General features: G+C 34.4%; 2 protein-coding genes across 4 annotated transcripts in view; one reads left to right on the top strand and one right to left on the bottom strand.

Moving 5' to 3' along the window:
• LOC117603692 (peptide deformylase, mitochondrial) overlaps positions 1 to 13,129 on the top strand; it is a 69,102-nt gene that overhangs the window by 13,228 nt on the left and 42,745 nt on the right. The window lies entirely within an intron of this gene.
• Positions 1 to 13,129, bottom strand: part of LOC117604000 (tachykinin-like peptides receptor 99D) — a 57,009-nt gene that overhangs the window by 9,571 nt on the left and 34,309 nt on the right. For both annotated transcript variants that reach the window (XM_034323666.2, XM_034323665.2), the window contains exons 2-3: positions 10,433 to 12,744; positions 1,338 to 1,556 (exon numbers count right to left, since the gene is read on the bottom strand). In XM_034323666.2, the coding sequence (XP_034179557.1) occupies positions 1,338 to 1,556; positions 10,433 to 10,869 (656 nt within the window). In that variant the 5' untranslated portion in view covers positions 10,870 to 12,744. The remainder of the gene's footprint in view (positions 1 to 1,337; positions 1,557 to 10,432; positions 12,745 to 13,129) is intronic.

Here is a 13,129-nt window from a genome sequence, read left to right as displayed (position 1 = left end):
ACTTTTTTTAAAAGTAATCGATATTGTATATTTCATAGAAATTTCGATTATAATTCATTGAATTAAATTTCAAATTAAAATTAAATAAAAATTCTAAAGCATATTTACAAAAATTCTTGGTAATAAACTTGTATCTGCAGATTTAATTTTTTTCTTTAAAAAAGTAACGTACATCGTACTCGATGAATTTTCATTAAAAATACATTTAAATGCAGACATTTTGCTGGCATTGACGCTGTTTAATGAAACGAGCACCTCTTTTCTTGAAACTGATCAGCGTAATTACAAGTAGTAGGTACGCCGAATGAAGCTATTATTAGTTTCCCGACGAATAAAGCGTAATTACAACTTGATCCACTGGCCGGGTGTCAGTTCGTAAAATTTATCGTTTAATTAACAATGTAACGTTGCATGCAATGTTTGAAACAGAGATTGAACTGAATCAAAGCATTCGAAAATTAAACATTGTATTCAATTTCATAATCATCGTAAGCAACCATAAAAACTGATAATAAATTTCCCATTTCACGGTCTCCCGATTCATACGTATCGTATTATGTCCTTTCGTTTATTAAAAGCCATACAAACGTTGTGCACAGTAAAGTAAATCGGTTTTTCAATAGGATCATCGTAATAACTAGAATTCCAGTTCAATGCAATGAAAGTCTTGTACTGTTGGCAGACTATGCGTTTTATAGTAGATACAGTGACCGACAGACACAGTCGTTTATGTACCGTAAACAGAGATAATATCTGTAGCTGACAAGTACAAGGATTCCTTTTTATGTTTTTCCAGTAAACGAGATTTTCAAGTCATTTTCTTGCTCGCTTGATCACGGTCGATAGTTCTGTCTGTCTTTTAACAGAGTGTTCCTTTTTTACTTTTGATGTTTGTTATGCTTTTACTAATTATTGAATGAATTTTCCATTTCTTCAGGAATATATCAATACTTTGATAATCATAAGGGTCACTAATGGAATTTATTGATAATATAAAGTTATTCAGGTCATCGGTGAATATTCTGGTCCTAACTCTTAATGGAGATTTGTGGTTCCAAAGACTTTTTCTGAAGTTTGAAATTTTAAAATTGCCTTTAAAATAATTTTCATGTCAACGGGATAGTCCTTCTTAGTATCAGGTGCAACTATTTATGGCAAGGATAAAATATTATACTTAACTAAAAAGATTTCCAATAAAATTTGTAAACTATTATATCTCTAATAATTAAAATGATCATTTACCGTATTACATATGGCTAGTTTCACTGTGACAGGCAACGTGTTAAATATTTCGACTACTTCAGAATCAATCAATATGTAAAGTAGTGAAAGCTCACAGGTATTCGCCGTAACTGAGACCATCTTGGTCCTTGTTAGGAAAATCACCGTAGCAGATTACTCGTACTTCACCGTTTGCGAAGTTCTGCGTGTACGTTGTGTAAAATAACAACATTGGTAACGATAGAATGGCTCCTACGATCCAGATGACGATTGCTACGCATAACGTAGCTCTTCTTCCCATGTGAGGCCTCAAAGGGTTCATGATGGCCATGTATCTGTAACAAAATGTGTAAAAATTATTTTTCAAAGAAACGATGTTAGAGAACACCAGGTGAAGAAGATTGAAAAATTATCTAGTATCTTAATACGACAGGATTCTAAATGATGACATAATATTGTTATCAGACAATTGCGGGCGAACACTCTGTTTTATTAAAATTTTTCACGCGTCTCGGTTTCCAGTTGGCTATTGCCAAGATGAGGTTTCACACTAGACAGACTTTGTCGTAAATTTTCTAGCTAGTGATCACGTTGCATCGGGGTGATAAATCAGCCTCAAAACACGTCAGCTCTTTTCTTGAATGAGAACACGAGCCAGTGCCACTAGAATTCGGTAGAGTCACTTAGAAAGTTATTAGCCCTTTTTTACGATATAACGATGCCAAGTTTTCTTTGAACCTTCGTCTGAAATTAGAAAATTGGTTCATTACAAAAAGAAATCTTGGAAATTTAAAGAGGAAATGGGTTTTCTGCTGATTTTCATTATTGGTCACGAAATGGGTTTTTCATTAAGTGAAGCTCAATGAAATTGAATTTTCCGAACACCATTATCTTCCTTATTAAAAGACGGAGAGATTCATGCACTAACGAGTTCCTTTATTGGTGATAGGTACCATTGTGCGAATAAGAAATTCGTAGGGTGGATATCTATCCCAGTTGTGTGTTTGAGTTCTAAGGTTAATTTATATTAATATTTCATAGAGGTATTATATAAAATTCGCAATTTGTTTTTTAAGAAGAAATATGTGTTTAAACTTTGGTTCTCTATTTTGGAGCAATTCTTTATACGTATTGATACGTGTGTGATACTCGAAAAATGAGAATTGCTGCAGCTGGGCATAAAGTAAGATGGTTCAGCAATAAAATGTAGCATGTAGCTGTGAAATCTATTTTCTAATATCCAAGTGACCACTCCATTTTGCTGGAGCATCGAACGAGAAATCCATGAGACTGAACCCCACCTACGAACGACTTATAAGCTTTTTAAATTTCATCCAATCTCGTTATCGTATTGTTCCGATCTATCGTCGACGTTCTTGAATGTTACCTGAATCGTAAATTTTCTCGTGGAATATAAGAATTGAGCTAAAAGAAAGATTTATAAAAATTCAATTACAAACACAAGTGGTAATCAATTATTCAGTTTAGTAAGTTATCAATATTGAGATATGAATAACTCATCAAAAATTTTAGTTAATCTATTATACAAAATTGGAAATTTAAATAATCCTTCAAAGTAATTTTACAATAGTTATGTTAGAATGCCTTCAATCATTGCACCTATGCATTATTAAATTATGATAATTATCCAAGTTTGTAGAGACCATTATGTTTCTGTCAATATATTCACGCAATGGTTAGGAGTATTTAATTAACACGGATAGCAATGGACAATGTTAACTCCGATAATGCTCATGGACATTCATTAATTGCTCAAGATTACTCTAAATCAAAATTAGCTTTGATTCAATGCCACGTCAACCACTATATTGTTCTCAGTATATGATTCCATTTAACATACAGCAATTATAATAGGGATGTAATTACGACTGAATAATGAGAATGTTTAAGGCAAGTAGGGATCGAATCGTTTTTACATAGCAGTAAGAATGTATGTAGGTCACTTGAGAACGTTTATAATGGAGAACTCGCATTCGTTAAATGTCAGGTCGATTATGAGCTGAATTATACTTGAAATGCATATGATTTGATCTCATTTTAGTTTTCGAAAGGATTTGAATATTTATTTTACAGAAAACAAAAGTGTTGCTGCCTGTCGAGTTTTGACATCACAAAGCTCCTCTACAGATATTTAATGAACAATGAGTTTCATTTTGTTATGCAGATGTAACAAATGTGTATCATAGCACATATAATTTACCTTCAGTTATAGTATAATTACACTTTCTGCATGTTCTGCGTTATATAAATCCTTAATATTGTTATAAAATTAGCTACATGTGGTATTTATCAGTTTACGTTATTTTAGTATTTGTATAATTAATTTTACTGGGACAAATAAAAAGGAGCTTGTAGCTAAATAGTTAATTAAAATTTTTCATTTAAAAGACAGAAAATTTGCATATTTTGTGGCTGAATATAAAATTAAATTATATAAACATAAATTTCAAAGATCAAAGGTATACAAGGTAAAAGTACATTTGCATGAAGTGTTGATTGCTGTGATTCTGAATAATTTATGAATATCGATCAAATTTTTAATATATACGTAATTTAACTGCGATCATACGAAAGTGTAATAATTCTGTCGGATGCAGAAGGGAACCATTTAAGACGTATGGTCCAACCTCGTTCCTTCTGTCAAGAGCACAACTTCAAGTTTCAAGCAAGTAAAATTAATTAATTACATGCTCCACCTGGGTTAGTTATACGTCACTGAAATTATTCAACTACTACTGGCACGTTCAGTATCGAGCAGGGTAGGTTTCCTTAGGAAAAGTGGGGTCACAAAGACTTTTCTAATAATTTGAGAGTTTCTAAGTTGAAACTAGCATCAGAATATTCTCCGCAGATATTAGAACTTGAAGATCAAAACTGAAATTTCATCAATTCTGGCTGTAGCCTTAATTTGTCTAAAGCATACGTAACTAGCTCCACCAGGTCGCAATTAAACTTTAATTTCCACGCAAGTTCCCATCCTAAAGTTTTAGGTTTGATCTCTAGAACCTCGTTTAGCATTGATAGGTCCAAATTGTATAATTTAAATTCTGGCTGGGATTAGATGGTCGACGGTATACATATATTCAACGTAAGTTTTAGTTTACATATAGTGAAGTTGTTGAATGAAATTGTTACTTTGGATGTAAAATGGTATGCATTGTATCTTGCTTGAGAAAATCTCTGAAGCTTTAATCAGTAGGACAATTTTCTCAAAAGCTTTTGCTCTTTTACTTCGCAGCAAGTATAATCGTGGAATTTATTTGGAATACCATACATACACCTTTTCCACTGCGTTGCTCTCAATGTTCTCGTTAAAAGGAGAAAAATGTTTCTCACACGTCGTGGTAATAAAGTTTTCGAAGAAACTACATATTCGACGGAAGAAAATCTCAATCAAATAAACGTTTGTAAAAAGCGGCTTGCATATCTCATACATACAAATTATGTTCTTCAAAATTAATGTCTTACTACCTTTCAAGGAATTTTTCATATTAGTTTCATTCTATATAATGTTAATTTTTAAATTGCATTTTAAGTTCTCTTTTTCTCTTTAAATAATAGAACTAAATGATATCCAAGATTTTCTTATCGTTTCTGTCAAGTACTTTTGTAAATTAATTAATTCTACTTGCTTTTTGTTCTGTTCATGGTTTCATCAGGCAAACCTGATATCGTAACCAACTAACACACGAAACTTTTCGAAATGATAGCTCTTCAGAAGCTGACACTTCATACGGACAGTATCTTGACCTGAAATTTCTGCAAACTTCCTGATGTCTTCTGGATGCAACCGTGTGGGAAAGTGCATATACGTTGCCACTTACGAACTCGATGCATTTCTCGTCCCAGAAACAAAAGACCCGATCAATTCTGCTCAGTTGAATGTTTCCTAAAGTATCACCCTTGATAGAGCTCCCTTGTTCTACTTCCATTTCAATTCTATGTTAATTCGGTCCTAAATGTTTCGTCGACGTTTTCTCTTGAATTTTATATGTAACTCTAGAAGGAACTACATCAGACTTTTTCTCAAGCTTATGAATTTTTTGGTACTCTTCTTGGCGGAAGAATCTTTCCTCGAAGAACTCCAAACTTAAAATTGATATCGTCTCTCTGCCACATTTTTCTACCCGATATTAATGGCACAGTTTTCTTGAAACGCTCAAGAAAAGTGCTCGTTTCTCTTTTACTTTTTCTTGCATCATCCGTTCTCGTTTATATTCGCTTAGCGAGATAAAAAGTGTCATACGATTTCTTACCCTGTATCGCTTTGAAATTACACTATTTGAGGTGCATTTAACTATTCAGGTTACAAATTTTCCTTACTTCAACATGACATTAATTATGTTATATATACATACGATAATTGAGGATATAACGATAAAACAAGAACATTGCTTTGTCAGTTACGTAGATTGCTTGCAACAAGAATAATGATTTAAAAAAGGAAATAATTGCTTACTGTCCCAAAGGAATGTGTTTCATCCAAAAGTTGATTGTTACGAGGGAAAAAGCAATCAATGCAGGAAACAGCAGTTACTCACCTCTCTGGAGGCTGTTGTTCAGCAACAACTCTCGATATTTACCGTATTGCAACAATAAATTACAAAGAATATTGTTTGAATTTGAAACAACTGAAGCGATTTTGCAATGCAGCACTTTTGGAAAAATTTAGTTTTAAATGGCGAAACAATTGTTTGCTATGTAATAGCTTTTAAATATTTTGTAAATTTTTGTTAAAGCCTATAGTCTATTACTATTTTTTCAATTTTAAGAATGATCAAAGGAGATATGTTATAATTGTAGTAAACAGATGAAACTTAAAATTAACAAAAGATATTTCATTATAAATTCTTTCTTTAAATGTGCATCTAACGAAGATAAAATTCACAACGATGCTTAACAGCTTTTCTTGTCTCGATTTTACGCTGCACTACTTTACAAAAGAGACGCATGTAAATTCGACAAAGGGGTTGCCTTTACTTTGTGAAATCGAGTATCTCAAAGATATAATTTGAATAACGGACCGTTGGTAAAGTACAAAGGTAAAATTGCAACTAGTTCATCTGATCTGTTTTAAGCGTATGAAGAAATGAATTTTCTGTACTCTAAGCAGAGTACATAATGTTTTAATAAAATTCTTTTTGAATCAGTCAAGAATTAAAAATTTTTCTTTTTCAAAATTCTATATTTTCCAGAAAGAAAAGCGTCAATTTTAAGTTTCATGTATAAAAGATTTCACTTACAATATATTTTCTGTAATAAAATACATATTATGGTCTTTGTTGACGTTAATTCAAATTATAATTCATATTAACAATGTAATCGAGATTATGGACGTTTTGGTTGGCTAAAGTGGTGCTGAGAATTCCTATAAATCTCTTGAGATTGAAATTTAATGCACGACACTACCATTCTGGTATGTTAGCTGACGAAATGCGGTGAGCTTAAGAGCTGATCTTCCATCCTTCCCCAAAGTGTTTTATCTAAATTTCCATTTTAAATAGTTTAATACTATATTCTCTAATCAAATGTGAAGTAAATTCCTCCAAATTGGCTCTTAACTCTTGATATACCTATTCTATTTAAATCTATTTTGTTCACTTAAACATGAAATATTTTAACTGAATCTAGAACAAAAATAAATTCTTCAGTGTTGAAGAATGTCTCTAAATCTTATTGAATAATTAGATAATAATTCCGATTTATATTTTGATATAGGTTTACTAATTATTATTCGAAGAATTTAAATATTTATTATTTAGTAAACTAAATTCTAGAAATGTACATTTTATAATTTGATATTTCATTAAAAATGTCAAATGGTTTCAATAAAACTTTTTGAAAAGTAGATTCTATAAAAAGGACTATAAATCTGGAACGATTTCATCGATCTCTATCTTTCAATTCTACCACAGTTGGAAGTGCAGAGAAAGTGAAGTCATCAATATCTATCTTCTTTTCACACTTCATCTCCAGCTTTCTATTTCGCCTAAACGACCTATCAGGTTATTGATTATTAAAAATTGATACGATGTGATTGACACTACGTTTCCGACATTTACGCTGATATTGTGATAGATGTTCGTATTCGTACTCACAATGAGATTAAGATTCATTCGTTCGCGGTTGTTAGGCATCGGAATGTTTTCTCCGATCGATTGATCGTGCTGCCAACACCGACAGTGGCATCGGAATTTTAATCGGTTTTCCAATTGTCGGGAAATAGCACCGTAGGCATTTTGATTAAAATTCGCGTTGTGGTTTATGTTCACGTTTGAATTTCGATTTACGCACTTCTTCGTAACCCTGTGTTTATTTATGTTCTTGTAACAGGAAGGTAAAAAATTGTTCAAAAAATAGAATTAGACCTCTAGGTATTCTAACCATAAGTAAATACATACATGTTCAACAGTATTTGCTTTTTCGATTTTTTTAGTCATAATTAATTCATCAAAGGTAATGATAAGTCGATAAACGATTGATATCAACAACCACGTTTGATATTTTGATTGACAGCGCTTCTGTTAATTATTCAGGTTAAACTTGACACTTTGAATTATATTATGATAGATGATCAATGATTTATCCGCTCCAGTTGAGAAACCGTCGGATGTTTTACTTCCGGAAGAATAACTGATATGCACACTGAATATCGTTAATCAATATTTTACCATTGTATTTTACATAGTGATCCTTAAGATCGCGTTATACTTTTTCTGAAAATTCTAATAAAATTAAAATTAATATTTGTTTAACCGAAATGGTTATATTTATACAAATCTTCCGTTATGATTCTGTTTTGTAAGATACGAAATGAAATTCTTGATATTAAGTTTCAGTTAACTCTCCAATTTATGTTTGCGCGTACTTCCTGTTTGTATTTATCTTATTTAGCGTTTAAACGCGTTCTTGTTTCGCGCATCCTCTAAAGTGTTTGCCGAAGAAGTTTCCTTCATAATCCCATTTTCTTCTTAATGTCGGTAAACAGCTTCGATTATTTTTGCAGGGAAGTTTATTCAACCATTTTCTTTTGTTACCTTTATTTATTAATTCAGATAATGTTACGTTTATAGATTCCCTCGGTCTTTGGTAAAAATATCAACTCGTAATTTTTAGTGAAATTTTTACTGCAGTAAAACAAAAAGAGAATGAAAGCTAAGCACTCTTTTTTTTTTAAATCGATCTTTTCAACTAATCAGGATGTTGTTCTCTCTTGAAAATATCAATTAAACTCTAATATCGCTATCCGGATTTAGTTTAATCTAACCGAGACGTTCAAGAGCTTGTCGTTTGTTTCCATTCGAGAATTGAACAGCCTGACAGGCGACAAGGAAAGCATTTCCCGCGAAAGCTTCGAGTGCTCAGCGAATGAAAAATTACTGACAAACGATTCAGCTCGTCAACATCTCCCAAGAGTTCTTGTTATCTCTTTGTCAATGATTTCTTCGTAGCAACGAAGAAATTTGAATGAAACATGAATTATCAATGACACGAATCATAGCGTACTCTTTCTCGAATAATTTCTGAATTTTAACCCTTTGATTGATTTTTAGAATTCACCCCAGTCGAAGGGTTAACAAACTGTTTAACGACATTGCATTAGTTATTGTAACTTGTCAGTCCTTTTTACTTTATTGCAATTTGATTTGTTCGTGACACAATTGTACAATGGGGGTTGGTATCTGCTGAATACCACCATTGGTCTTGCGTGAGCGAAACGCTTGGCTGTACTTTAATGAGCTTCAACGTGCTTCACCTAAGGGTGATCTCCTTTCTGCATCAAGCAAAAAGCCCAGGCAATTATTCAGTTGATCTCTGAACCATTAATGCGACTTGTTGGCTGTGGTGGTACCTCAGCGAGGATCGTTTTCCATCTTCCATGCGGATATGCATTACCGCAGGAACCAATTTCCATTTGTTATCTGATCGCCATGATTTCACCGAGCTTTGGAAACTGGTTTATGTTAGTTACAACTCTCTTTGTCGTATACTTATCTATTGTCTGTTGAATGGTAGTATCTTATTTCTTTTTTATACCACGGAGCACAATAAAAAAATTATAATTTAACGTTAGGGAAATGTGATCTATTAGAAAATTTTAAAAAGGCAAATATATAATTTTTCAATAGTCTATTGCCTATTATTAGTATAATATCCATGATACTTAGATATACTATTTCTTCTTTTTTAAAATTTGAAGTGAAGTACTTTAAATTAATTTGATTTTTTCCTGATTTAATAAATTATACTACCGTGTGTCGGACTAGTTATGGGTATTACTACTGTGCCAAGTGAACTCAACAACTTCGACGTTGAAATAAAATCAGTCGAAAAAAGCTGTTGTACATGTACACCATTCGCTAAGAATTATTTTTGTTCCGAAAACAAACTGGAGTCCCAAATTGCGTTCCTTTGTACATTCATCCGAACAGTAGATATCCAGAAAATAGTCCAGCACGTATGTATACAAACGTCAGCCGGCTGGCCACAGAATAAACTGCAATTTTCTGTTTGAAGTCGTGATTTTCGTCTTTTGTTTTGTGTCCAGCTTGAGCTTTATTTATTTGTCAGAGGGTGGATTGTCAAGATGGCGGACGTTTCCTTTTACGCGTTTCGGGTCGGCTACTTGTCCAGCTTATGGACGCTTGCTATTTCAGATGGTGGTTTCCATTTCACGACTTTCATCCTTCTAATCTTTCCTACTGATTTCACAGAGCGACCGCTTCAGCAGGCGAACAGTTATTAAGTAGAATTTAATCGGCTTTCAACCCGTAAATCTACTTGAAACGTTGCCAAATTCTAAGCCGTAGGTAATCTATAATAGATGGAATTTGTGCAAACTTGGGTTCTACGTTGGTATTCTTGAGAAATAATCCCTAAATAGGATATATTCTATAATTCACTGAACTTCATTTTTATCAAATAATATTTAAAAAAATGAAAAGGAGCATTGAAATGAAAAAGCATTAGATTAATAAAAAATTTCTATACATTTCCTAAGTATTGAATTATTAGATCATAAATTTCTCAATATTTTATTTTATTCCACTCTGTTATGTCTGACGTATATTTATACGAGAGATTCCAAAAGATAAGTCAAAATCAAATGGATTGAGGAAATAACGAGGATGATAACGCGTTTTCAGAGACATTTCTCGTGACGTTATATGAAAGACATATTGAAGCTTACCTGTCGATAGAAATCGCCATTAAGGTGAAGACGCTGGCACATATAGTGAGCACCGCGATGAATTGGCAGATCTTGCAATAGAGGGTGCCAAAGGGCCAGTGGCTATTCAGCATGTAGATGTAATTGAACGTGACATTCAACGTAGACACCATAGCGTCAGCGATGCTCAAATTCACCAAGAAATAATTGGTTACGGTTCGCATTCGTTTGTGAGCCAACACGATCCAAATCACTATCAGATTGCCACCGGTAGCGACGATGATCATACCGGCGAACAATAACGTCCAGATCATTTGTCTCCACCATGGAAGTATAAACTGATTTCTCTGTTGTAAATCCGTATCAGTCGTGTTGTTGTAATAACCGTAATCGTCCGTCCATAGGGTGATATTCCAAGGATCTGACGTAGAATTAACGAAAACGTCGAGGGCCTGCATTTTACCGATTACTTTCCTTAGAAACTATTACCATTAACAAATAGACTTTCTCGATTTTAATTTAACACTTAGACGTGACATTTAGATTCTTAGAGAAATTTTTAAATATTTCGTTCATTTCTTGCAGTTCTTTAACTAGGAATGCTTTTGGAACACATATAATCATTTAATTAATTTAATTTAATGAAACACTTCAGAGATTCGCACCTGCACACTAACACTTAGGATTTAACACGCATCACCGTGTGCTAAACTGGCGAGTATTATATAATTTTATACTAGTAATTTGAAAATGTCTTTCATTTTTGTTTAATGAGTTCTCTAGAACATTTGATCGGTTACGTGTAGACATAATAAAATTGATGATCCCTGCTGCCACAGCATTTCTGTTCGCGGATAACTGACAAGACTGAGTCACCGGTGATGCTCACTTCCACTTCCGTTTCATGCACGGACGCCTCTAACAGGCTTCCGTTGGATCGACTACTCAGGCGTTGACCCACTGGATCAATCCGTATTGTTTGCATTGGTCACCTTCCAAAACTGAATCCAATCTTTGTTCAACATTAGTACACCAGATACAATAATTTCAATTCTTCCCACGGATTACCATTTTACCATTTTGATTTATTTCCAGCATTTGAGGTGTCTATTCATTAATCAATTTAGCTTCTCCAGGATCGGTTTCTAATTCCAATGGATAATTATTTTGAATTTTAATTCTAAGGAGACACTTCATTTTTTTGTCACACACAAAAATTCTCTAATCTGCCAGAGCTTTCCTATCGCATTTTCCCTTAATGAAAATGGCATCTTCCCGGTGTATCCTCCGTTTTTACGATTCCTAGTTCCACGGGTAGTTACACCAGAAACTTTCAGCCGGTATTGTTAAAGAAATCCTTGGAATTCTCAGCGAACTACGCTCGACTTTCTTTCCCAGCCTCGATCGACAGGCATCCCGACTGTACGCGAAGGTTTAGCTTATTCCGGCGGGGTTTTTTTCATTTGTCTCGAGCACAAAGTTGTATAGAATTCCGCGAGGAAATTGGATCAGGTGGGAAGCTTTGTTGCAAGCGGGCAAGCTTTTTACACTCTTCAGGCTCGTTTCCTGTTTCGTTAGTACGTTGATACTCATTTCCTTCGCAGTATAATTCTATCCGTGCAGAGTTTCAAAGTATATCTTGCTAAGAATAATAATCTCGTCGGCGCCCTGTTTTCCGAGTGATCGAGGAAGAAGAAATCTCTTCTGAAGTGACTGTTCTTGTCACGATAGATCTTGGCGAGGTTCGTTTGAATTTTTCGAATCTTCCATCGTCCGGAGAATTCTTCTGGTTCGACGGATCTTCTTTTAGATCGAAAAGAGAGCACCTGGGGAATTCGAGAGCGTGTCGTGTTCCCAAAAAGATCACCAGCTCGAAACGAAAGTTCCTTTGACGTTCCTCGCGTATATTCGCGTTCCACCTCGAATTACGAGCGATTTCAGAGATTGTTCGGTATCGTCCTCGCGTGCAAGCATCTCTGCGAGAAAATAAAGCTCAGACGATTGGTTTCCGCGGGAATTCGTTGCGCATGGAATTCGAAGGAAGGTTGTGTTAACGGCGCGATGGGAATGGTCGGTTCACGGGAGATATCACCGCGCCGCCGTTATGTCCGGGGACTGGCAGAAAATTATTTTCAGATATTCGCCGTCGGGAACGAGGACAAGAATGCTTCTGTTCGCCGTTTCCCTGATGCTTCCGACAATCCTCATTGGAATCGACGTCCCAGAATCGCGCTATCTGTTTCCTTTCGTCTGGCCGAACCACGCTCCCAGAACGTTTCGTCACGTTTGCAATTTCTTCGTGAACGGTGCTCGGCACCCGGAAACAGCCAACTCTGAAACATAAATTACAAAGGGAAAAGTCATGTTTTAGCATTTGAACGAATTTCGTTGAAAGTTTATCGTTTTTTCATTTATAGTACGATTTTTACTGCCGCGAAAAGAAAGTCCGGAAAGCAATTTTATTTCTAAGAAATTTCAAAATTGTTAGGTTGATTATATAGGTACTTTTAGATACATCAGTGATGAGAGATGGTAGTTGTATCTTGAATTAATAGGAATGTGAGAAAGGCATATATTTATCAGTAGTTTGAGTCATGACAGTATCAGATGCTACTGGAGGACGTTAAATGAACAGTGAACCACTGTACTTGTCCACCGTGTGTTCATCTTGATGCGACATGTTCGATCCACAAACTTGGCCCCGTTCCTTGCGTTACA

The sequence above is a fragment of the Osmia lignaria genome, chromosome 11 (genome assembly GCF_051020975.1).
Source record: "Osmia lignaria lignaria isolate PbOS001 chromosome 11, iyOsmLign1, whole genome shotgun sequence".
NCBI classification, from domain to species: domain Eukaryota; kingdom Metazoa; phylum Arthropoda; class Insecta; order Hymenoptera; family Megachilidae; genus Osmia; species Osmia lignaria.
Note: the sequence above shows the minus strand (reverse complement) of the source record. Positions and strands in the feature narration are given on the sequence as shown.